We start from the raw sequence: 27,108 nt of genomic DNA on the forward strand, positions 1-27,108 counted from the left end.
CACACACACACACACACACACACACACACAGACATGCGTGCACGAACAAGCGCGCATGTAAAATACACACGCATGCGTGGATACACATACGATACACACAAAGACACACTGATGATTTTTCCTTGAGTTAAGCCTATCAGTGATTGATGCTGAGGAACTCTTTGTCTGAGCATCGTTGAAATTACATGATCATTACACATCATACATTTATTGAGTGGTGATCAGGGTAGATAAAAATAAAAGAAAGCATTTATTTCAAATGTTTTTATGTAGGAATGTATCAAAAACCAGAGGATATAAAAATGTACAAAATATTATTTTATATATATCTATATACAAAAATGTAACATTCTCTCGTAACCGGCCACGGCCCATACATGAATTCTGATGAGGTCATAAGCGTCCACATTACTACTAACGATGCTGAAATATTTCAGCCAAACAATGAAAATTCAAACTCCTTAATTTTGTCAACGAATGATAATATACAATGTTGTCAAATAATTTAAAATCAATGATGAACAAGATAATGTAAAGTATGCTTCTTTAGTAGCAATGAACTATAGATTTTTCCTTTGTCATTCTTCTTCGTAAAATGGTGATCTGTCACTAACAAAATACATGTGTAAAATATCTCAACATTATTAATGCAAACAGCTCATTAAAAACATCTAAAATTTCTCAAAATATACTATACTGACAATATTGGGAATATCGGTGTATAAGATATGTGAAATTAAACTGCGCTGCAAAGTGCTACAAAGATGTTATATGTGTACTTCGTGCTCACGGAACCAGCAAATGACGAAACGCTGATGTAATCAGTCCAAATCATAAAATATATAGTACACTTTGTGTGTAATACTATATTATTATCTGTCTTACGTTGGCACACTGGAAAAATTCGAATTTTCATAACTCGTCAAATCATTAAACGTTTGCATCCATTAAAGGTTTGCGATATTGTATTGTAAGATTGACCACTACAACAGAATTGCAGTTTTACAGCAGTCCTTTATAAATGTTAACAGCTGGATGCGCTTACGAGTTGCCATGTGATGTTCCTTAGCAAACACAAACACTGAGATACACTGATAATGGCATCCGAATTTGTGCTTATGTATATCTTACTAATTTACATAACAAATTAACACGCCAGAAATTTTTACAGTTCGTTTTGTACATTCACAGCAGTTGTGAATTTGAAATACCTCGGTTTTGTAACGCACACCTGGTGCATTCTTTACAACTTTTCAATAAAATTTAATGTCATCCATTAACGCGTGCAGTAATAGGTTATCTACAGAAACAATTAGATACCTAACAAACATAAGGCACCTTGCTGGGAAAATATCTGATACAAGCATAAGATTTTCTTTTCAGTCTTCTTTTACAATGATGTCGATATTGTGGCACAGTCCCCTTGAGGAGGTTCACCGCTCAGCAAAAGCGACTAACGTACAGTGAACGTTGCACGCTTCATTCCACAGTCCAATACACACATATCCCTTGGAACGTGCACTGCTTCTTTTTAGGAATGTATGAAAGTTGTTTATATATAATAATATCAAAATATATACCTGTGTATATATATATATACAAAACGTACAACGTAAAACTTCGTACAAAAAGATACTGACTAGATAAAAATATTTTATATTTTATATAATTTATATAAAATGGCATATCAAAACAGATACAGTCTGAGTACAAGCAACCCTTTTTGTTGCATTCACAGCACCGATTTTGCAACTTGGGATGCTCACAAGAAGGCACTCGTCAGGAAAGACTACAAGAAGTTCGGCGGCCGAATAAATGGCACCATGTTGAGGTCGAAACGTCTGCTCCGATGACTGAATTGTACATGCGGCTGACTGATCACAGCCAGGGAACACCTGCAAAAAGAAGAAAACAAACAATAAATTTACAGTTACAGATAGGAAATTATTACAAAACTAAGACAACAAATATGGATAATGGTGTAAGATTCTTATATGAAATACAACTAGTGAAACACGAATAGCACTGAGGTGCTAGGGAAAAAAATATTTTGACGTGTGGGAGGGGGTAAAAGTGGGACAGATAGAGTTTGAGCTGAATACACCGTCATTCTATGAAACGATCTCTAAAGAACTATGGAGATAGTGAAGAAAACATATTTTGAGGAAGAGCAGCGGAAAAACATACAATACATATTGCAAGAGGTATACGCTAAATCTTTGTGTCAACAATGCAAAGTCGTTATCGGGGTCGTGTTGATGAGACACAACACACACATCACTTCCGACGCAAAACAGATTCTGTTCAAAAAGCGAGGCACAGGGAAAACTGAAACTATAAGGGTTGACCTCGTATCGTTACTCGGTAAGTCAGTGGACAAGAGCACTGGTAGTGAAAGAGAAGGTTCCGAGTTCCAGTCCAGGTTTCAGCCTTCCAGGAAATGTCAAAAAACAAAATGCTGGTTGACACTTGTTCTAGCTGGTAACTGTTTGACGGACGTAAATGTGTACTAAAATGCCAGTAAAAGCTGACATACGTCACACAACAGGTGCGTTGTACGTAAAAGCATTTCAGAATGCCAGTAGCACACTTGTAGATGTAAACGTCATCAGATGGCAAAGCTTTCCCTCTCGACGTATTTCCCTCTTGAGTATTCTTAGCACGATTTTGTAACCGTTTAAGGGACTGCTGGCTTCACCTCAATGTGGAGCCCACGAACGGGTACCCGTAACCACTGCTACAGTGAGACGAGTTAATTCTGGCGAATACGGACAATTTTGTACAAGAACACTGTCACGGTAGGTCTGAACGAGCAGTTACCGTTTCCGTCACGAGTCGAGCACTAAGAATCTGTTGTGCGTCTGAGCGAATGGCGAGCAGACCACCCCACTGTAAAAGCCGCAGAGATTCTCTTCACATGTAAATGGGACCGGCTTACCTCATACCTGGCTATAAGCATTAATTATTAATTAGTACACGCATTAACATACTTCGCTCTACTTTTGAATGCCCGTCAGACGGGCGGACGCGCACTTTTTGATGCAAATACGATTTATGGGGCGGCGTATGAATGGCGTACAAACGACTTCGTCCCGTATACCTGCGGCGCTTACCAAGTGGAGCACTTTTTCCCCCTCGCCTGCTATCGGTAACGCGGCCAAGCCTAGCGAGAGCAACGGCTTCGCGAGCCCCCGGCCGCACTACGCGGAAAAGGTAGCGAAGCTTGTGCGGGATAAGAAAACCGGTGTCTGCTCGCGACCCCTCGCTTCTTTCCGCTGCGGCTACCAAACCAGAAAAGATGCGCGACCGGCAGCGAAAGAATGGCAGAATCCTGTTACGAAAGAATACTCGGACGGGGTGCTGTGTACCTTCAGACAGTTCACGGAACTGTTATTCAGTGTACAGCACAGTAAGCAACTCCAGTTCTTGATATAATGCCCTACTAGCGTTGTGAAAATTAAAGTAGTTTTTAAGCAAAAGGGAAAGAGGTGGGGGCGAGGGGTTCTGTATCAGGCCAATCAACCATCCTACTATGTCAATAATTGGAAAATCACTCGACCAAACAGAAACGCACAGTAAAATGGAGCATTTGGCTTGTGAAAACAGCCATACACCATTCGTGGGACAGTTGAAAAAAAAATCTGTAGATAATGTGAATTCAATTACAACGGTCAAATTTCCTGTGGGAGCAAAACTATGTGTTTGACCGTACATGGAAAGAGCCTCATTTGACGTACGCTGCTCTAATTATCTTAGTTATCTAGACATACTCCGTGGCCAGATTTAAAGCTTCATCTGGTCTCTCTTCTTTTTTTTCGAAAACTAGTAAAAGAGTATTCGTATGGACAAGAAAAAATGGGAAAAAAAACGTTTAATGTCCCTTAGATAACGTCGGCCTCCCACACGAGCGAGACCTCGAACTGGAGAAATACGTGGCATAAATTAATCGCATGAAATGATGCAGTGATTAAAATATTGAATCGTTTTCGGAAGCAGTACAGTTAAATTCTTGCCCCATCATCTAGTTAAGAGGTTGTCTGTGGTTTCCCAAAATCACTAAATACGAATGCTGCTGTCGTTCCTTCGAAGTGGTGACGGTTGATTTCCTTCACCATCCCTGTCCCGAACGAACTCGTCGACAAGAAGTTAATTCCCAACCTTCCCTTATTCCCCCATAGCATTAAGCGATTTGGGAAAACCACTGAAAATCTGCTTGAATCGCTGGAGGAGTATTTGACTCTTTCTGTTGTTTCGTCTGAGTCCTTTGGTAGTACATCTTCCTCGTCAGAAGTATGGCGCCCAGACACGTTACACGGTATCAGAAAAATAGTTTGTGGTAGTGTGATTAACCTGTTTCGAAGACAAAGAAGTATTGCTGCTCGGTGTGCCTCATTCATTTCACTTGGTATTTGCTACTGGGTAGAAACAAAACCAAACATTCGTGATAGAGTGAGAACGACAAAACTCTGAAAGGAAATGACAGAACGGCCACAGTTTTCGATCTTTACAATTAGTAAAGGTAATATTTTCATTTCCATTGTTGTGATCTTTTCTTTTACTATACGTTTCTGGACTGCTGCGAATTCAATTTCGAGTGCGCTCTGCCCACGTACTGCGAGAGTGGGCGGCAAACCGAGTGGCAGCAAGTGTCGGCGCTGCAGAAAGCAGCGGAAGGCCGATTGCACGAAGAGTCGGCCCTTTGTGCGGCTATCAGCGGACCGATAGCGGGCCGCCGGACCGCGACTCGCGACGCTCTAACGGCCGTGTCGCCCACCGAGATCTGGCGCTGCGGAACTGGTCCCCTCCGCGTCATGGACCCGAGTAGATCTCGTCCGCCCTTCACAGGTTTTCATCTTTCCTTTCATTAGACAGTGCTGGACGTATTTGTTTACGTTCAACCGGTTTGTTGCTAACTGTACTAACCGTATTCTGTACAATCTGCACTTTGCCAGACCCGATCAGTAGCTCTTCACTACGTGTTTTATCTATCTGTTACCCACCACTATACTGCTGTAACTCTGCACTTGCATATAATCTGTCTCTCACACGTGCCATTGACGGATATATCTTCCTTTTCTGTTGAGAAATCTCGACACCGGTAGACTTACGTTCGAGAAAGGTTATTTGCATGCTACAGTTAGCTATGTAGAGTCCCTTCTTCAGTTTTGTTGTTTTATTTCAGAATTCATTGTGTTTTCCTCGGTACCTTTCCTAATTGTCTGTTCAGCGTATTCTGCCTTTTACCCTGCGTTTCCCTCATACTTACGATGTCTTTTCTTATTGTCATCGAAAGCCTGAGAAAATTTATCACGACCATACATTTCCGGAGAGTAGTAAAGTTACCGAGCGAGATGCAGTGGTTTGCGACCGTGAATTCAAGTTCAAGCGGGTTTCAAAAAACAGCCGCCTAACGATCCAAATTTAGGTATTCGATTGTTTCATTTAATGTGAGTTCTGGGACGGTTTTCTTGACAACGGCACGGCCGATTTCCATCCTATTCCTTTTCTACGCTGATTTTGTGCTCCATCTCTAATGACCTCGACGACGGACCAGTAAACAATAATTATCGTTCCTCCTTTCACTAAAGAGACTCAGAAGTGGTACTTAGTTTGAAAGCTTTTACAGTTCGCAATTGCTTCAAGCGAGGTACACGGTACCCAGTATTTAGTAATACAGCTGCTGTTGAAAGAGACGCTACGTTGCTCGAATAATTCTGCATTACGGAAGCACACACAGTGTTAGCTCCTGTCTCTGAAGAAATGGCTCGTTATATGGTGTTGTCAAAAGACTGAATCGCGCTAGGCTCACTCAGACATCAGAATTTCTGCAGGTATTTTTATACGGCAGTCCAGGTGCCCGATTCATTTCTATGCACTATGGAAGAAATAAAGGGGAAACTCTGCCTCTTCGTCCTCTCAAGGTCAGATGGATGAGAAAATGAGCCACTATAAAGTTAGCATTCAAAAGAGCAGACAGCAGCACGGTGCATACAACTTGAGCCGCAACGACGAGCAGGGTTCGAGACTATCAGTAACGTTGAGCGTCAATGAGAAGGAGGGGGATGCTGCCACGTGCCGAATCGCTCCATCGTGAAGTCCAGACAGCGAGCGGCAACGTTCAGGCCGCTCGGGGCAAGTTGTGCTTCCAGTCAAGGACGAGTCCGCCGGCGGACGGAGGAAGAGACCCTCTTTATGGCCAGGAAATATTTTAAAATATCTCGACAATGGCTGCTCGTTCGAGGGGGCACTGCCTAGCGGATGGGAGGGGAAGCGGTCTGAGGTAGGGGCGCCGAGTCTTTATGTGCGGCAAGCCAGCGTGACGGAGAACGCGCACAAAGGCTCCGTCTGCCGCCTGCCGCCTGCACCGGACTCGTACGAGTCCGGCCGCTCCCAGCCACGAGACAAACTGCACTTCGTCTCGCGACGTCCAATCGCAGAGTACAGCGCTACAAGTAGTTGCGTGTAATCAGAGATATCTACGAAGGGAACAATGAATTTTGCTAATTAAGTCTTCTATATCTATAAAACATAATGAAATACGAATGGCTATACTATCGTGGTCGCCCAGCTTGTAACCTCTGTCCCCTTTCTGAGTTTCATATGAAGCTGAGAGACACTTTCTTTAGCAGACCCAGCCGCTGATCTCGATAGTTGCACGGTCCATTCTTTAGTAACAAGGCTTGACTGCTCTGAGTCCATTTTTAAGGTCACGCAAGAAGCCCATCCCAGGGAGTAAACAGAACGCTGAAGAAGTCAGCTGGCGAGATGGGGCCGGTTCAGTAAATAAAATGGAAAGTGTGGGCATCACTGTATGTTTCAGACTATTAGCCATGACACCATTTCAGCGGTTTGTGCAGCCCATTTCACTATCAGATCATCAGCCACTGCTCCTCATATGGATGAGTGGTTCCAGCTCTGCATTTTATCAAAAGGAAGGGAAGTAGTTTCACGTCCAGTCGACAACGCTATCTTTACAGGACACAAAAGCTCGGATTACGAAAGAATGCCCGAAGGACATTGCCCCTGCTCTTTTCAAAAGAACCATCATAGAATTTGGCTGGTGCGATTTAGAGAAAACTTGGAAAACCTCCATCTGGATTGCCGGACGAGTATTTAAACCGTCGTCCTCCCGAAAGCGAGTCCAGCGTGCCACCATGTTCGGTCACATTTCATCATCCTACAGAAATATCATCTCTGGGGTTGGGTGCGGGGGGGGGGGGGGGGGGCAAAATTGGAATTTGGTACCTCTCTGGACAAGAATCCAACAACGCTCACATTTATTACCATTCGTCCGCAGAGGTGACCAGGCGGGTTATGTGTGTGCAAGAGGACAAGTAAAGAGGAGTAGGAGAGAGAGGAATTACGTTTCCTTATTCTACGACGTTCCACAGTCATGTCCAAAGAGCTTAAGAAATTTCGTTTGTAGCGATTTTCTTAACGGACTACTACAGAACAGTGCTATGTTATGATACACTGTCATAACATAGCACTGTGGTAAATATTTTGTAAAATGTCAGAAAAATTATTGGAGGTAACTTTCGAAACTCTGTATTGCAGAATGTAGGATCTGATCCGAATTATGTAATATTTAAACTCTTCACTGAAACTTCAGTACAAATTTATCAACGTACACAGTCGATGGCAGATTAGGCTAACTGGGGAGGCAGAGGGTTGTGATGAGACCACGGAAAAATAATACAAATTTCGTCCATCAGTTTGGAAGATGGAAAACAAAACGTTAACTTAAAAATGGGACAGACGAGGAGGTGAGTAATAAGTTCATGCTCACGTTGAGGTTATTGCAGGTGAAGTGCTTGCCCCGGCGGAGAAAGACGGGGGTCTGTTCGATTCTACTGCTCGCATATTAAGTAGAATGATAGAAAGTGCGATCAGAATTTTGCCATTATGCAATCTCTCTCTTTTTCTCCAACCACAAAAGATTTTCCGTCCACAATGGGTGGCAATATCGTTCAGCCAACGTAGTGTTTAGACGAATATGTCATTCCATTTCCCCATGTCAGAAAAAGTAAGACAACGAAGATTAAGTAAATGTAGGAAAGTATGTGACAACAAGACCTCAAAAGCGAAAGAATGATACTGCTCGATATGCGAGGATGCTGAATCCCGACAGCCCTTGCTCCAGTTCCCAGGACACGTCACACTTGGTGGATGTCAGGCAGCTCAGCTGGGCGACAGTCTTTTATAAAAATGCTCGGGGCGCAGGTACCTCGGTGGCACGAGCAGGTACGCGAGGTAGACGCTGGAGGCCGGAGAATTCCTTTTGGGCGGCTGAATGCGTGAGCTAACGTCGGAGCTTTGTGCCGCAACCTGGCCGGGCCGCCACGCGCGCCCCACAATGGCAGCGCGCCACCCTCCCAGCCTCAGCTTCTCTGCTCCCAAATCCCAGGACCAGTCGCCTGCAGTGCTCCCCCGAGCAACACAGCTGCAACACTCCAATGGTACTGGGCTCCGGACTGTCTCTGCCATTCAAGCTCCGCTGTTGTTCTTCGTTTTATTTGGGACTGATGACTTGAACATTGCGTTGTATCGAGTGCTCCCTTTGAATATATGCCCTTAAGCGTTAACAATTCACGATTTCGTTGCACAGGAAATACTCCCAGAGCTTCTAGCTTAGGCAACTACTTATGTTTCGATTCTTTCGCTAGACTGTTGCATGAACTGACAGCTGCGTGACAGATTTCGAGAAGTAGATACTATCAAATTCAAGGTATTATTTATAAAGTAGGTTTCTCTTACAACGAATGGAGTTACCATTTCCGCCTGCATAATATGTAGCTATTTAAGACTCATTTAATAGAACAGATGGGGTATGAAAACCCAAAATGCTCCGCTACACTTATTTGGTCTTATATTGCTACGACTCCAATTTAAATCTTTTTAAATGTCGAGTCCTCCAGTGATGCAGCTCTCGGATTTGAGCACAGAAATAATCTCTGCTATTTTTTATATGTTCCAGTGTAACAAAATGCTCAAATGTGAGCTCATATCACGTCTGTACAGGTCAAAGAGTGTCACTCTTACAGAACTTAGCATAGCAGTTTCCTCGTCAAGTAACTGGAACAAGAAGTAGGTATTCTTCGGGCATGCATAGGAGACACGTAATGTGTATGGTTTTACAGTAAATGTCCATCAGAAAATGATGGTAGTTAATACTAATAGAGACTATGGTGGCGATAGGTGCTGGGGAAGCAGGTAACATGAGAGCAAAAGCTGTAAAATAATGTGTGAAATTGGACAAGTGATGTAATTGGTTGAAATAGTTCAAATGGCTCTGAGCACTATGGGACTTAATATCGGAGGTTATCAGTCCCCTAGATCTTAGAACTACTTAAACCTAACTAACCTAAGGACATCACACACATCAATGACCGAAGCAGGATTCGAACCTGCGACCGTAGCGGTCACGCGGTTCCAGACTGAAGCGCCTAGAACCGCTCGGCCACACTGGCCGGCTAATTGGTTGAAAGGTAGAAACTAAAAGAAGGAGAGTGATAATGACAGAAGAAAAGAGTAGAAATGAGAGGTAAGACCAGAAAGAGAAAGAAAAGGTGCTTAGACCACCCGTGGGGGACAGCTGAACCAAGATAGGAAAATGATCCTCCTCGAAAAAAGTTTAGGTACGTTCAAATGGCTCTGAGCACTATGGGACTTAACTTCTGAGGTCATCAGTCCCTAGAACTTAGAACTACTTAAACCTAACTAAACTAAGGACATCACACACATCCATTCCCGAGGCAGGATTCGAACCTGCGACCGTAGTGGTCGCGCGGTTCCAGACTGTAGCGCCCAGAACCGCGCGGCCACCTCGGCCGGCTTTAGGTACGTCTCTGCCGTCTTGTGAAGTGCAGGATGCTGACGAAAGCCTTGTTTTCAAAAGCCTAGGCTCCTTCTTGAAGGAAAGATAACATGGAAAAGAGGGAGAGAAGAAGACTTGGATGGTGAATTACATTAAAAAAAGTGCGAAGTTAACAGTAGATTAAGGAAAAAGAAACAGCATAAAGGACAGTGGAGAGCGTTCGGTATATACCTGTCGTTAGACAGATATCCCAAAGAAGAAGACTCCATCCTTAAGACGGAAGGTTTGACTGAAGAAAGTTTAATGAAAGAAACTGGAAAGGGTAAGAAAAGTCTACTGGATCCACGGTGGGGTGGCGCAGAGACGGTACGCTGAGTGCGACATCAGTTTCACGCCAGTGAGCAAAGTGGCTCCACGATCGAAGAACTGGGCTGTTAATCGGGAGGTGCTTCGTTGGAACCCTCGTGATTCAGTCGGTTGTCGGGATGATTTAAACATTGTCTTGTCCAATTGAGGCAGTGCTGCCAATCTAAAGCGATCTACGACATAGATTTTAAACTTCCTACTGAGAACAGCAATGAGGACTGTAGATTCTCGTACAAACTTCGAGGTCTCCGAGTCCAGACCGAGGGGCGGTAGCTCCCAGGCGCCACCTGGGTGCCAGCGCAGCTTTTCGCACGTGTCCGCCGTCAATGGCGAGTGTCTGCGGCGAGTTTTTCGTGCTCCTGCGTCGCGCTGTCATACAAATGAGGTGGGCACGGGTCCTGGGCTCTTTGTGTCGTTCCGGCGACACGTCCCGTTTTTGTTCTTGCCGGCCGGGAAGAATGCTCGCTCGGTCCCCGGCATTCACGCGCGCTGCTCGGGCCAGGGAGCGCGTTTAAAGCGCACATCGGGGTATTGTGGCCCTCGCCGGGTAGTAACCTTGGTGCGCCGGAGCACTGACCTGTTTTTCTTTTCTTTCTTTATTCTGGACGGCTGCTCCGAGCCAGACAGAGTGGGCGCTTTTGTTTTGAGAGCACACTCCCGTACCTCCTGCACTCTACCCCGTTTTTGCTCGGAGATTTTCTCGGTCAGCGGTCTCCGTGCAAGCAGTATTCAGCCCTTTTAGGCAGTCCCAGTTGTGCTTCTCGTAATCCCAAATCCCAACGTCGTTGCCAGCAGAATGAACAGAAGGACGATGCTACTCTGTACGAAATGTCAAGCTGATGTGTGCAGACTTCTAATCTCCAGATTTAGATTTTTCATGGTTTTCCTAAATCCCTTCAGTTTGTCGTGGTATATATATGAGCCAAAGATGCTTTCTTTCGGTGCGGATGCACACCATGCCCCATCTGTTAAGGGAATCAGGAACTACGAATAAGGGGTTCAAGGGTTGATGTCGTTACGTCAGTAGTGAATATGAGACTGGGAATCCGGGTAGGAAGGGATGCGTGCTCGGATGGTCGAGACACTTGAGGCGACCGCTCACGTAAAGCGGAAATCGGGTTCCAGCACAAATTTTGACCTGTTGCTACTGACATTTCACTGCCCCAATGCGGCTAATATCATTAAAATCTTTGAATTCTCATTTTCTCTGGGCTGTAACTCCGTCTTATCTGTAGTATACGTTAACCATTTGCAGCTCGTTAGAGTGCAGTGAAGGAAGACTGTAATTTAGCATTACGTTGACAGCGGATATGAGACTTTCGGAAAACTGAGCAAGTATAAGAATCTCTCTAGGATTTCCTTCAAGTGATAAATCACGAATAACCTGTATCTGGAGACTGGAAGAGGGATTTCGATGTAATTAATCCCAAAACAGTGCTCTGCTTTAGTCAATCCTCACATAGCTTGTTGGGTGTTTCAGAATGTTCACGGAAAGTAGGTGTCAAAGTTACGTCATAGTAAGTGTACAGCCTCTCACCATTGGCTGTCCTTGCATGGACTTCGATTGGTCTTATCACTTCGATCGGTCTTATCATTTAGCCCATCATGACCCAATCCTCTAATGCTGATGAAGGACTATGCAGTGCCGCTAATACAAATTTCAATGTATTTCATGTGTGCCGGGATGTCTCTCTGGCTGTGGCATTGCACGTAAGTTTTGACCCGGCTGCAGTCACCTCCTCAACTGCGCATTACGTAAAACTGTATCAGCGAATTTGTGTCAGCAACTGTATGTAAAAATTTATAGCAACGAAGATACTCGGCAGCCACTTACTAAAGCTTCTATTTATTGTTGGCGACGGGTTTCTGACCCTTCATTCCATCTTCGACCATTTAACTGTCAGAATAGCTCTCAAATACGTAACAAAAAGGTTTTTATGCCAGCGACGCTCCTGACGAATGAAGTCATGTTTTTTTGGCTCATTTTCATTCATCAGGAGCGTCGTTAGCATAAAAGTCTCTCTGTTACGTATCTGAGAGGTATTCTGACAAGTTAAATAGTCGAAGATGGAGCCAAGGTTCAGAAACCTGTCGTAAATAATAAATATAAGCATTAGTGACTGCCTACAGAGTATCTTGGTCGCTATAGCGGTTTTACATACATTTCCTGACACAGGATACGCGTATACAGTTATATGTAATGTGGAATTGAGCAAGCAATTGCTACAAAGCGAGGAGCCGAGATAAAATATTTTTTTTAATGGCCGTAAGTAGACAATGTCGTAGGGTTTTTATCCCTGAACCTGCAGCTAGTAGCTACAACGAACCCCGAACAATTTCAAGTAGGCTGGCGCAAACTGGTCTACCGTCCGCGTCCTGTTTATGAACGTCGCACGTTATGTCGCGGGGACTAGTCCCGAGAATTTACTGGTACCTGTTCCCCTGCACTTCGGCGCCGCCTAGGGCCAGTGGGTGAGTGGCGTTAATAGGTACGCGTTAACGGTCACACGGCCAACAGGTCGTACTGGTATGCCCGTTGCGAGGAGCGGGTCCGACTCGCTATCAGGTATCGAATGTAACAAAGACGCGAGCTACAGTGAAGACAAAAACAACATAAAAAAGGAGGGGAAGTGGAGGCGAAGAGGCGGAAGAGTTGCAACAGAAGCGCGGGCTAGCTCGGCGACGCCCGTTAGACGTCAAACAGCGGCCGCAACAGCAGCACAGCGAGAGTGCGGGGGGCGGGGTGGGGGAGGGGAGCGGCAGGGGGTGGGGGGAGCGGCCTGGCCGGCTGTCCGTGTCAAGGTCAGTGGCGGCACTCTCGCTCTCCGGCGGCGAGGCGCTCAATGACGCAGCACGCGACACTCCGCGCGCCTTCCTGCCCGCCGTTCTTACGATTACGCAGGAGGGCAGCGCTAGGCCGGCTTCGCGATCGTGTGGCTGGCGTCTCTGGACACACATGCAGAGGTCCTCTGTTCGATTGCTGTTCTCCCTCTCACATTTTTCTCTGAAGCGAGACCGTCTGGATTACGGTCTACTCAGGTTCGCGCTGTCCAGCTCGAAGGTGCATGACCCCATGAACAGAAAGATGTATGCGAAAGCAGCCTATGTGATGCAAGCGCCTAGCGTTTAAACCAGAGCGTAAAACTGCGAAAACGTCTGCCAAAAGGGCGTATAGATCTCGGCTTGCGAATAAATAAATACGAATGAAAAAGATAAATTGATAATAAATGATAATATTGATGAATCATCATATAAACTCTGTTGCTGCTTGAATTTTCACACTATCTTCTTAATCTTCGTTAACTTGACAACTGCGTTCCATTTCCATTTCTGAAAGTAAATATTGTGCTCATCTAAACAAAGTTTCACAGATTACTAAAACTGTGTTCCTTGACCCTATATGGGAAATATTACATCAGCACTTCTTTCGTTTCTTGGGTTCAGCATTTCGACTTTGTACCATGTTTCATAAAATAATGACACCATTACAACGTAACAGACAACAATTGCGGCGTCAACAGTATTGCAGGTTCTAACGAAAAAAACAGAGACCAAAGAAAAACGTATCGTAACACAAACTGTGCACTGCTGACAACAAAACAAACCTCGCCGCTATACTCGAAAATGTGCAGCAAGAATAAATTTTCCTGTAGTGTGAGACACATTTGGAAAAGGGTGAAGCTAGCAAATTCTTTAACTCTTTAAATGCTGTACAAGTGCTTATTGAAATGAACCATTTATTACGGAAAAAAATGCACAATAAATACGGCAAGGATTATTATAGCTACACAAATACTTAATTTGAGCTTTTGTATTCCGAATTTGTTAGGCAACATTCGGAATATAAAATGGCTGTGGTAAAAATCTTTAAAATAATATAGTAATTTAAAAACTGTATTGTATAAATCAGGGAGGATAAAGATCTTAAAGAAGAAATACAACCGTACATCATTCAAGAAAATTAGGAATAAGAGAAGTCTTAATGATTACTCAGTATGCTTAAAACTACAGTAGCTGTAAGAATGGTTGACAAAACTAAAGAAAGGGATAATTGCAAACTAAATTTAGATGTAGAAGTATAGGTACATTTCAATACTCTGTCATCACTGTACAGTATATATATATATATGTATATATATATATATATATATATAATGCAACACATTCACATTATGGAGAAATAACTTATGTATTTAAAATTTGACTATTCGAGAAGAAGTAGGATTTCTTGCTTCCTTATTTCAGACAGTGAATACTAATTTTCTCTTCACCAGACAACAAAATTAGATTATTGGTGTACGTGAACGATATTGAGACGAATGGCATAGTATTTGAAAGAACGAAGGTGTCAGAAGGATGTGTTGTACTCAAAATATATGACCGATCTACAAAATAAAGGACAAGTTGGACACATTTTCAGAATAATGGAGGAAAAAGAATTTCAGCATTGATCAGTCCAGTTTCATCACTTGTGATCGGAATAAGAAATGTTAGGTACTGTCTAACAACACTACTTTAATAGTGAGATTTAAAATGGGAAACCCCTATTCAATTTATGTTTAATGGACTTACGACGAAGGAAGAGTCTGTATTCTTCAAAGATAATCAGACTGATAGATGGTACACAAGTAATTAAAGAAAATGTATTACGACCTTATACGCCTCATAAGCATTTATTAACAGAAACGAAAAGAACAGATCAGTATCCATTTACAAGTAAACCTTGACAAACGCCGTAACTAGCTGTAAAATGCAGTGCACGGCCAGTCTATAAGCAACATACTTTCGGAATATGCGTCTAATTCTGGCTTTGAATTCTGCAAGTGGGTAACATGATAATGGAACAGTCAATTAGCATATCATCAGATGTATGAGTCCTCACGAGTCAAACGATACTCTTGTAATTATAAAAGCGGTTAATCTGAGGGTCCTACATAGGTGAAGGTAGTTGTTGTCAGAATATGTTATGGACGTCAAAACTTCCAGCATCAGAGAGTGTGAACCAAACAGATTTACATTACAAGATACAGCACAGTTTTAGTTACGGCATGAGGTGTCTGCACTGGCCGTGAAATGCATTTTAAAGAAGTCCGACCTCGAAGAGAAGGCATAAACTAGTAGACATAGTGCGATACATATTAGAGCACAGTTGCGGAAGAGTGAAGGAAAGTATTTATCGGGTGACGTACCTTTCCGCATCACTGGCTCTGCTGCCACCACGAGATGGCGTCCAGCAGCTCCTCGTCTTCGGGGCTCATCGGCTCGTAGCCGTCGTAGGCGTCTGCGGTGCCGTTGGCCGCGTACACCGTCGAGGACGCCGCGTACGACGACGAGCCCTCCGACGCGAAGGACGGCGTCGGCGACCCCGACGAGCTGGCCGCCTCGGAGCAAGGCGGCGACAGCGACGAGCCCAGCATCTGCGACGGCGTGAAGTGGCCGACTGCGGACGCGGCGTCGTCGGAGGCGTAGTAGGAACTCGCGGAGGCGGGCGTGTCGGGAGCCGCCACAGGGCCCCCGGTCTGGACTCCGTCGTGCTCCGCCAGCAGCTGCTGCAGGCTGCGGATGTACTCGACGGCCATCCGCAGGGTCTCCACCTTGCTCAGCTTCTTACTCGCCTGGCGTCCGCTGCCACCGCCGCCGCCGCCGCCGCCGCCGCCGCCCACGCCGGGAGAAGACAGCGCCGCCGCCACCGACGCCGGGATGTGCTGCCTCAGCGTCGCGAAGCCGTTGTTCACTTGCTTGACTCGGTTGCGCTCGCGGGCGTTCCTCCGCGCGACGGACGCCGGCTGGTGGTGGTGGTGGTGGGCGTGGTATCCGCCGCCGGCGTGCGGCTGGGTACCGTTCCCGGAGGCGAAGTTGATGCGCCTCTTGCAGCGTAGCAAATCCGCCTGTTGTGCCGCCGCCGCGGCTGCTGCAGCCCTGACTTCGGAGGTGGCGGCCGCGATGGGCCTCTTCTGCTGGACGAGCAGCGCGTGCTTGGGCAGCAGCGGCGACAGCACCTGCGGCTGCTGCTGCTGCGCCACGCCGAGCGCCGCCGCGGCTGACGGAGACGTCGTCACGATGACGCAACTGGCACCGGTGGCCGCCGCCGAGGCCGGCTGGACGAGGCTCGCCACGGCCTTCTGCTGCGGGCCCAGGGTCATCACGCTGATCGACGCTGTGGCCATAAATAGCTCACTCTTCTTTCGGTTGTGTCCCTTTGTGGAGTCTGTCAACACTGCACCGCCGTATCAGTCATTGAGCGGTGCCAGCTAAACACTTGCCTTCCTCCGTCACTCGCTACGGTACTGCGCCACCGATTCCTAAAAGCGAAATCGGCAACCTAGGAGAGTTGGCGTGGAGGTCGGAGACGCGGTCTTACTCTCTCGCGCGAACTCGAGCGGAGCTTGCTGACGCAGCCAGCTGCGATGCTGACGCTACGGAGGCCCGTGCCGAAATGCTGTGTAGCCCCGGTGCGCCAGTCCCTATGTACAACAGATACAACACTGCCCCTGCGGCCCTGCCTCCCCTCCCGTCCCCCTTGCCCCTCGACCCGGTCCCCCGCGTTCCCCTAGCTGCAGCCTGAACTGAGAGCCGAGCGGCAGCAGCCCAAAACCTTTTTTCCTCGGCACAGTAGGTGCTGCGCCTGTGTGCGTGCCTGCGTGTGTGTGAGAGAGAGGGGCGGAGAGGCTGAGGGAGGGGGAGGGAGAGGCGCGCGCGGCCCCCACCCCGCGTGCCGCCGGCCGGCCACAAAAAGCGCGCCTCTCGCCGTCTGCGTCGCGCGCGCGCCCCGCCGCTGCTCCCTCTCTCTCGGCGGTCGCGCGACAAGCGCGGCTGAACGCGTGCCTGCGACGTGCGGCGCATGCCGCCTCCCCTCCACCAGCGGCCCGCAGCCCGCCGCCTCTCCTCTCGCCGCCGCCGCCACCGCCGCCGCTGCCGCGCTCGTCTACCTTTTTCCCTTCCTGCTCTCTGGCTTCGCTGCTGCTACTCCTCGGTAGCCACGCGACCGCCCGACTCAGCTGCACCTCACTACCGCCTGAGACTGAGCGTATGCGCACAAACTTGCGGCACGCGCTACTTGCAACAAAATTGGCCTGGACTGCTCACATTGTCAACGGACTAAGGTATCGTTTCGGCGGTAATGCAAGGTGAACTTCATCGGAACTACGATCTTCGCTCTCACTTTGCCGACCCACCCCAAAGAAAGGTCGAATGCTTACAGTGGTCGGAATGTTGACCACGGCATCTCGGAGGAACGTAGCAATGATAGACTTCAGTATGTCAAAAATTACGACATCCTCAGGTTGCACTTTATTGGTCTTTATTTTTCACACATCAAGCAACATACAACATCGATTTAAGTATATATGTCTGGGAACCTAATATCCACACAAATTATTAAAATATATGTATGTATGTTCCACATCTCCTCCTAAATTACTGAAGCGATTTCAGCCAAACCTCATACACCTGCCACTTGTTGTTTGGAAAGAATCTCTGTGCGGATAAGGTCCATCCATGTATCAGAAGTGTTAGGATGGAAGTGAAAAAGGAATATAGACCACGACGCGTGAATACCCATATTTTAGTCATCCAATACGTCAGAATGATAGCACTTAGAGACTTGCAAAAAACCCTTCCACACAATTTCAAACCTCCACGAAACTTTTTTCGCTGACCACCCCCACAAAAAGAGCAAAGGAAAAACGTTTATCGCTTCCTATATTTTCGCTATTCATGCAGCAAAACTGCTGCATGAAGCATGACCTTTTAATTTATTCCTTCTTTACTATTAACTGTATTTGTGGCACATTTTCCAGACAAGAGAAACACGTGGCAGTTATACAGTGAAGTGCCAAACAAACTGGTTTAGTCATGCGTATTCAGATACAGAGATATATAAAAAGGCAGAATACGGCGCTGCAGTCGGCAACGCCTAAATATGACAACAAATGTGTGGCGCAGTTGTTGGATCGCTTACTGCTGATGCAACGGTAGGTTTTCAACATTTAAGTGAGTTTAAACGTGATGTTACAGTCGGCGCACGAACGATGGGACACAGGATCTGCTAGGTAGCGATGAAGTGGGCATTTGCCTGTACGACCATCTCACGAGTGTACCGTTAATATCAGGAATCCGCTAAAAAATCAGTCTCCGACATCACTGCGGCCGGAAAAAGATCCTGCAAGAACGGAACAAACGACGACTGAAGAGAATCGTTCAACGTCACACAAGTGCAACCCTTCCGCAAATTGCTACAGATTTCAGGGCTGGGCCATCTACAACAGTCAGCGTGCGAACCATTCAACGAAACATCATCGATATGGGCGTTCGGAGCCAAAGTCCCACTTGTGTACCATTGATGGCGCCACGACACAAAGCTTTACGCCTCGCCTGGGCCCTTCAACACCGACATTGGACTGTTGATGATTGGAAACATGTTGCCTGGTCGGTCGAGTCTCGTTTCAGATTTATCTAACGGATAGACTTGTACGGGTATGGAGACAACCTCATGAATCCATGGACCCTGCATGTCAGCAGGGGTTGTTCAAGCTGGTGGAAGTTATTTAATTTTGTGGAGCGTGTGCAGTTGGAGTGATATGGACCCCTGATACGACTGTGACATGTGACGCGTACGTAAGCATCCTATCTGATGTCCATCCATTCATGCCCATTGTGCATTCTGATGGGCAATTCCAGCAGGACAATGCGACACCAAACACATCCAGAATTGCTCAGACTGGCTCCAGGAACACTCTTCTGGGTTTAAACACTTCCGCTGGAGTTTGAACACTTCCGCTGGCCACCAAACTCCACAGACATGAACATTACTGACCATATCTGGGATGCCTCGGCAACGTGCTGATCAGAAGAGATCTCCACCCTCTCGTACTCTTACGGATTTATGGGCACCTCTACAGAACTCATGGTGTCAGTTCCCTCCAGCACTTCTTCAGACATTAGTTGAGTTCATGCCACGTCGTGTTGTGGCACTTCTGCTTGCTCGCGGGGGCCCCACATGATATTAGACAGGTGTACTAGTTTCTTTAGCTCTTCAGTGTAATTAAACTTTCGCAATCTAAGAGGGCTCCCATGAAAAACGAATGACAGTAGGACAACAAAACTTTGTGCAAACATTTGTAAGGACACACAGAAGAGAAATAACGAATAAATCATCGAAACATACACATTTTAAATTCCGCATTGGAGGGTAACATTTATTAATTGCTTACCACGTTTACCTTCTGCATCCATGACAGCCTGGAACTGCACTAGAGGTTGCTCTACTGCTGCCAAAAACATTTCACGTTGGATGTTGGCTACCTCCCTCGCTAAGGTCGTTTTCAACCTCTGATGTGTGTTAGTTTTCCGTTGATAAACCCCGTCCTTCAGGTAACCCCACGGCCAGAAACGATACGGGTTTAAATCTGGTGATCTTGGTGGACACGCTTTCTGGAACAACCGGCTCATGATTCGTTTATCTACAGCTGTGATACGAAATAACCGAATTACCTCACGAGGAATGCGTCAGTGCTCGTGAACACAGCGGTACTATTGCTGTTGTTTTGATAAAACAGCTTTATGAATGACACCGTGCGGTTCTAGGCGCTTCAGTCTGGAACCGCGTGACCGCTACGATCGCAGGTTCGAATCCTGCCTCGGGCATGGACGTGTGTGATGTCGTTAGGTTAGATAGGTTTAAGTAGTTCTAAGTTCTAGGGGACTGATGACCATAGATGTTAAGTCCCATGGTGCTCAGAGCCATTTGAACCATTCACGTTGTTCGAAACCCTGTTGACTGCCTGCAACTGCAATGCAGGCGGATGCTTGTGTTTCAGCCCTACGACGCCGTACCAGTTCCTGAGCCAAACAGCACGTCATGACACAAACAATACTAAGAACGCAAAATCGTGCATCGCACACTCTGATCGTAATTACTGTAAAGTTCGATACCCATCGGTAATCTGTTCTCTGTCTTCACTGGCTCAGTTAGCGAAAATTTAATTGTAAGCTCCGTAGATTAAATAAAATATGTCCATGCACCGATTACCGATAACCGTCGTCGTGTTGTCACCGGTATCCTGTCATTATATGTACCACAGTCATCTGAAGGCGAATATCAGTTTCGTTTGGTACCCTCCACGGCCAGTTTGGGTTTGATATGTATTTCGAGCTAAAAAATAAAACGTTTTCATGCAACGTAACGTAATTTTAGCACCGTGCTAAGTTGGTGTAGTAGGATGCAATTGCTTATTGACCACCCATGCATAGACGTATTTTATTGAATCGATATACACTGATAGGAAAAAAATTATGACCACTGTTCACCATGTCGTTGGATGCCGCCTGGTGGCGTTGCGGGTTCGTGACGCGTTAACAAAAGTATGTCATTGGAGGAGACACGAGCGCGGGATCACCCTAGCGAAGACATGGGCTGTAAGTGAGGAAATCCATTGAAATAAGCGACTTTGGCAAAGGGTACATTATTATTATGCAGCGCCTTTGAACGGGTATCTCGAAAACGGCGAAGTGGGCACGTGCTACTGTCGTGAGCATCTACAGAAAGAGGTAGAAGAACAGTGAAAATACCACCAAGCGCTAAATGCTTTGACGTCCACGACTCTTCATATAACGTGGGGTTCGGAGTCTTGTCTGCTATGTAAAGTTGGATAGATGGTGATTTGAGCATCTCTGTCGAAGGACCACAGTGCTGGTGCACACACCGTTCATCTTGGATTGTTGAACATGGAACCACAGCAGATCATCCCTACGTGTTCACATATTGACCCAAAGACATCGTCAGTTACGATTGCAGTGGGCACGGGACCAACAGGATTCGACCGTCTATCAATGGAAACGTGTCGGCTCTTCGAGTGAATCACATTTTTGCTAGACTATGTCGATAGTCGTCTCCACAAACGCCGTCATCGAGGCGAACGGCGGTTCGAAACGTGCAGCGCGCCGCGGACGCGGGCTAGAGGGAGCAGTGTTATGCTCCGGGAGGCATTCTTCTGTGCTTGCGTGGGACCTGTGCTAGTAATCACAGACAAGCTGATAGCTGCGAACCACCTGCGTCGCTTTATGCTTGATGTCTTCCCCAAAGGCAATATTATCTTTTAGCAGAATAATTGTCCGTGTCTCGGAGCCAGAACCGTGCTACAGTGATTTAAGGAGCCTTATACTGAACTAACGTTGCTGTCTCAGCAACCAAATTCGTTTGAGTAAGTCCTATGGAACCCATCTGGGTCGCTGTCGAGCGCCATCACTGCGTATGCAGTTACTTACGCGAATTATATGACCTGTGCGTAGACGTCTAATGCCACATACCTCCACAAATCTACCAACAAACTGTCGGATCCCTAATACGCAGAATTAGATATGTATCTCATTCCGTAGACAAACAAACAAGATATCAAGCAGCTGGTCATAACGTTTTGGCTCATCAGTGTAGATGTGACTGGATTCCCAGATACATCTAATAATAGAATGGTTAATCTGTAATGAATCGGAATGTGGAAGATTCGCCTCACTGTATCAGAGAACTGAGTGACACCTCCAGCTTCAAAAAGCATTTAATAGCACACCTACTTAAACAACAAATGTCCACCTTGGTCCTGTACGCATCTCTTACGTCATTACAACTATGTACCCTTATTTACTATCAGATGTTCCTCGTTTCACAAATCCGCTAATCTCCTAGCTGGTGCAGTCTAACAAAATTTCCTTCACTCAGAACGCTCGGTCTCGTGTCCATATCGATAAATACGTGTTTTACCTGTTTTTTTTTAAATTATTGTTATTATTATTGACAATACCACTAGTATTAATGCTGTTAGTTCTCAGTAAGTACTCTTATTCACATTATCATCATATACATTCAAATCGTCTTCACATAATTTTCAATTCCGTTACTACCAATTTAACAGTATTTGATGACACTAAATATATTATTTTATGTAACAAAAACCACAACAGGATGTTGTAAAAAGTACTGTAGATGTAAAACTCTTGGCCGATTAAGAGAGATCTCAAGGTCTTAATCTCATCACGTTAAATAAGTAAATAAAAAATAAATACATCCTAACGATGTTAATCATATGTTGTATTTCCTCTGTGTCTCCATCGTATACCATCAACCTCAGGTCAAGTTACTGGATAAAGATGATGTCCATGATATGGAAGTGGTCATAGATGTTTATATCACCTTCTGCCAACACCGTTGCCCCTTTCATTATTTAAACCATTATTTCTTTTGTGGGTGAAAATATTCAGTGAGTTTTGTGAGCGTGCTGTTATTCTGTCCTGCTCTTACAAAACTACTCGAGGTTTAGTTTGTACGACAGGAATACATAAATTCCAATAATAGATTTACAGAGAAGTTGACAATTAATATCTTAAGGTATTTTGGAGTTCTTATTTGCGTTACTGTTTACTTAACAAGAACACCGTATTTTCATCTTCTTCAGCATATGCTTACATTAAACCAGTGCACATTGAATGTACAACAATATTATCAACTGTGTATTTCGTTGCTTCATGTGACGTCTTTTTTTCTTGCTTCATGTGACGTCTTTTTTTCTTCTCAGAGTTGAGAACTGGCATTCCGACTTCTGCCTTGGTGGCACAGTCCGACCCTCGATTATTACTTTTTAGCAGCTAGGTGCAACTTCCATACGATATTGCTGATTTAATTTTGCTCCGTTTTCTCACTATCAGTTCTCGTGAATGCCGTGGAACGTCCTTCTGACATACTTCTCCAGGTCAGCCACTGCTACATCTCTAATAAACACGAATACATCATGAAACTACAACTTATGTCTCCCGAATGTGTTACAACCTATGTTCCTTTTCTGTGAACGCTAATAACAAATAATGGTAAGATAAAAATATGTTTAATACAAACAAAGCTAATACATTAATATACTAAAGAAATAAAGTAGTTGCTGTGGCCGCGAGAGATAGGACTTCTCGCCAAGACGAATTGGATAATTCTGCATGTCACATGACTATAATTCCATTGAAATGGTATGATGAGCAATATATGCAATATACTTGGTGAATTGCCTGCCTGTCGACCACTCCTTAAAACTTATTACTTTCTGAAATACGCATTTTTTTTCATTTTCTGGCTGAGTTTAACAAGGAAGGTTAACAAATAATGATGAACGATGACGCATGAAGTAAGGAAGTCTTATGATTGCTGGCGAAAGGAACTTTGTGGCAATTTCTTTTGAAAGTGGGAAATAACTTGGTGGGACTTATATATTCAGGCTAGTTACGCACCATGAAAAGCAGAAGAGTGGAAGATCTCAAAATCACGAAACGGAGTGTTGAGGGGAAGGGAGGGGGGCGAAGGGAGGGGGAGGGAACAGAGGGGGTAGAATAAATCAAGTAAGTTATTGAGGATGTCAAGTATCAGAGACACACAAAAATGTACGGTAGAGAGTGATTATTGACTTGAACAAAGAGGTGAAATAATACATCTACGACCTTGTTATCTGATCTGTGTACAACTTATGCTGGTACTACTAACCTGCATTTTAAGACATGTAAACAGAACGATGACTATTACCGAGCGAGTGTGTAACCCGAGACTGCAAGAGGATCCAATTAATTCTTCTTGCTGGCGGGAATGCCTCGTTTAATTACTGAGCCATTTAAACCCGTTTAACATGCAAGTCGTTATTCACTCCTCATGTGTAATGCATACACCGACTATTATGAGCGCCTCCTGCGTTTATAATAGTATACACGGCGCATTCAAGACGAAACCACACGAAAAAGGTTCCCACGTAATACGTCCTTGGTTTAAAGTGGTGTAGATCTTCTACAGTGCCTGCCAACCACACTCTCTGCAGGCTGCCCAGACATTAGGCTACATGTTTAAGTCTAAATAGGATTCGTTTTTATTTCTTCAAATTTTATTACATTCACAAAAACTGACGAAAATATCTGAAATGAAACTAGCCTTCTCAGGTAGAAAAAATACTGTTTGATTTCTCTGAATAAGAGGTAGCCTTGAGTGTGGAAAAGCCTGGTAGTCTATTGTGCAAGAGAACATTGTTACCGGAATAATACTTCATAATTTACAGTTACTCACTTGGGGACTATATGCTTCTGTCATGGCTAGCGTTCCGTCTGAAAACTGGAAAGGAGGGCATCTAAGTCATCAAACATAGAGAAGAAAAAGTAAAGCAGATAAAATTATTACTGCATTTCTGTCACATTCTTTGGAAGCGTTCCTCTGTGTAAACAATAATGAGATCGTAGCAAGTTAAGGTTAATTCTACCACTTGATTGTTCATATGCTAGTCTTTATTAAGACACCATAGTGATAAAATGGATTGATGTTTGTGGTTCTTCGATTGCTGAGTCACCTGTTTCTCCAAAGAGGTGTGAAGGCAGTACTAACACGAGTATAGGGTGTCCTGTACTCGTAAGTAGTGCTACGTTTATAGTGACTGGTTGTTCCTGTTCCTGTTGTTGTTGTTGTTATGGCCAGCAGTCCCAAGATGGTATGATGCAGCTCTCCACGCTAGTGTGTCCTGTGCATGCCTCGTCATCTGCGAATAACTACTACAGTCTACGCCCATTTGAACCTGATTACTGTAACCATGCTTAAATCTCCCTCTGCAATTTCTACTCACCACACTTCTCTCCATTACTAAATTGACTAATCCTTTATACTACAGAATGTGTCCAGTCAACCGATCCGTCCATTTAGTCAAATTGAGCCATAGATTTCTTATCTCTCCAATTTGATTTTGTTCCTCCTCATTAACTATTCATCTACTCATCTAATCTTCGGCATTCTTCAATAAAACTACAACCCAAAAGCTTCTGTTCTCTTCTTGACTGAACCGATTATCGTCCTCGTTTCATTTCCGTGCAAGACTACACTCCAGACATATCTTCATAAAAACTTCCTGACACTTCATTTTATATTACATGTTAACAAAGTCCTTTTTATCTTAAATGTTTTTCTTGCTATGGCCGGTCTGCATTTTATATTCTCTCTATTTTGGCCATCATTAATTATTTTCCTGCACAACTAATAAAACTGATCACTAATTTTATGTATCGTTTTCTTACCTAATTGCGTCAGCATCGCCTGATTTAATTCGATTTCATTTCATTACCACTGTTTTACTTTTGTTGAAATTCATCATTAAATCTCTTTTGAAGTTACTATCGATTACGTTCAACTGTCCTTCCAAAGCCTTTGCCGTCTCTGACAAATTTACAATGCAATCTCAAAGTTTCTATTTCTGCCCTCTGAACTTTAATTTCTTTGCCGAATTTTTACTTGATTTTCCTCACTGCTTGCTCAATGTACAGATTGAATAACACGGGGGATACGCTTCATCCCTATCTCATTTTCTTCACAACCACTGCTTCACTTATACGTCCTCCTACTCTTGTAACTGCAGTCTGGTTTCTGTACAAGTTGTAAACAATCTTTCGCTCCCTGTATTTTATTCCCGCTATCTTCAAAATTTCAAAGAATGTAGTCCAGTCAGTATTGTCTAAAGCTTTCTCTAAATCATCAAATGCAGCAAACGAGCCGGCCGCGGTGGTCTAGCGGTTCTAGGCGCGCAGTCCGGAACCGCGCGACTACTACGGTCGCAGGTTCGAATCCTGCCTCGGGCATGGATGTGTGTGATGTCCTTAGGTTAGTTAGGTTTAAGTAGTTCTAAGTTCTAGGGGACTGATGACCTCAGGTGTTAAGTCCCATAGTGCTCAGAGCCATTTTTGAGCAGCAAGCGAAGGTGTCTTCCGTGATAGAAGCCGCGCGGTTAGAGGCGCCATGTCACAAATTGCGCGGCCCCTCCCGCCGGAGGTTCGAGTCCTCCCTCGGGCGTGGGTGTGTGTATTGTCTTTACCGTAAGTTAAAGTAGTGTGTAAGTCTAGGGACCGATGATCTCAGCAGTTGGTTTCCTTAGGAATTCACACACATTTGAACATTTTTTATGATAGAATGTAGGGTCAGTATTGCCTCACGTCTTTCTCCGGAATCCAAACTGATCTTCCGTGAAGTCGCTTCTACCATTTTTTTAGCGCTTCTACCATTTTTTCAGCTCTTCTGTAAATAATTCGTGCTAATATTTTGCAGCGATGACTTATTAAATTGATGGTTCCGTTATATACTCACCTATCAGCACCCACATTCTTTGGAGATGGGATTATTACATTCTTTTTCACGTCTGAAGTTATTTTTCCTGTCTGACGTATTACACACGAATTTCGATAATACTGAGGGAATGTCGTCTATTACAGGTACATTTTTTTCACTTACATGTCTGATAGGGTCGTTCTAACAGATGTAATTGACGCGCATATGGCCTTAAGAACTAGATTCTTATTTGTTTCTTTTCTAGATTTAACTGGATTAGTGATCTGTTGAGACGTTTCGCAACTATGCAGCTCTGTATACTTTCGTAATAAGTTATTTAATATTTATCTTAAGATATGGTTATCTAACTGAATTATTATTTGCACGTTATTTGCATAGATATCCTTGAAAAGCATATTTAATGTGCAGCTTCCGAGGTAAATTTTTGCCTGCAAAAGACAATTAGTAATCATAGAGCTATTTAAGTAATGATAAAGCTAATTGGTAAATATTTTCCAACTCTTTACTGCCTATGCCTTGCTACTAAATTGCGCTATCTAAAATATGAATTATGATGCCGCTACTAAATTGCGCTATCTAAAATATGAATTACGATGCCAGGATTCAAACACTGACTTGGCATTAGACTGTCTGCCCTATAAATCAGTGACAAGTCCAGTTTTCAGCGATTCTGCAGGTTTAGGACACTGGAAGAAAAGTTGATCTATGAAACGGCTATGAACCTGCTGCCCAAAGGAGTGGGGTGGCGTGTGCGTTGCGCTGGGTGATGCACTGGCTACAGCTGCTATCATTAACACGGTTTTAATATGTC

The 27,108-nt window shown here is 44.7% G+C and overlaps 1 protein-coding gene across 1 annotated transcript; it reads right to left on the bottom strand.

Annotated features, from left to right (window-relative positions):
- Window positions 1-249: 249 nt before the first annotated feature.
- On the bottom strand, window positions 250-16,641 carry LOC124788348 (achaete-scute homolog 1a-like). Its single transcript, XM_047255608.1, has 2 exons — window positions 15,373-16,641; window positions 250-1,895 (listed from the first exon to the last, which is right to left on the bottom strand). The coding sequence occupies exon 1, from the start codon at window positions 16,348-16,350 to the stop codon at window positions 15,382-15,384; it is 969 nt and encodes a 322-aa protein (XP_047111564.1). The 5' UTR covers window positions 16,351-16,641; the 3' UTR covers window positions 250-1,895; window positions 15,373-15,381.
- Between the last annotated feature and the right edge of the window lie 10,467 nt (window positions 16,642-27,108).

This window comes from Schistocerca piceifrons, chromosome 3 (assembly GCF_021461385.2).
Source record: "Schistocerca piceifrons isolate TAMUIC-IGC-003096 chromosome 3, iqSchPice1.1, whole genome shotgun sequence".
NCBI lineage: Eukaryota > Metazoa > Arthropoda > Insecta > Orthoptera > Acrididae > Schistocerca > Schistocerca piceifrons.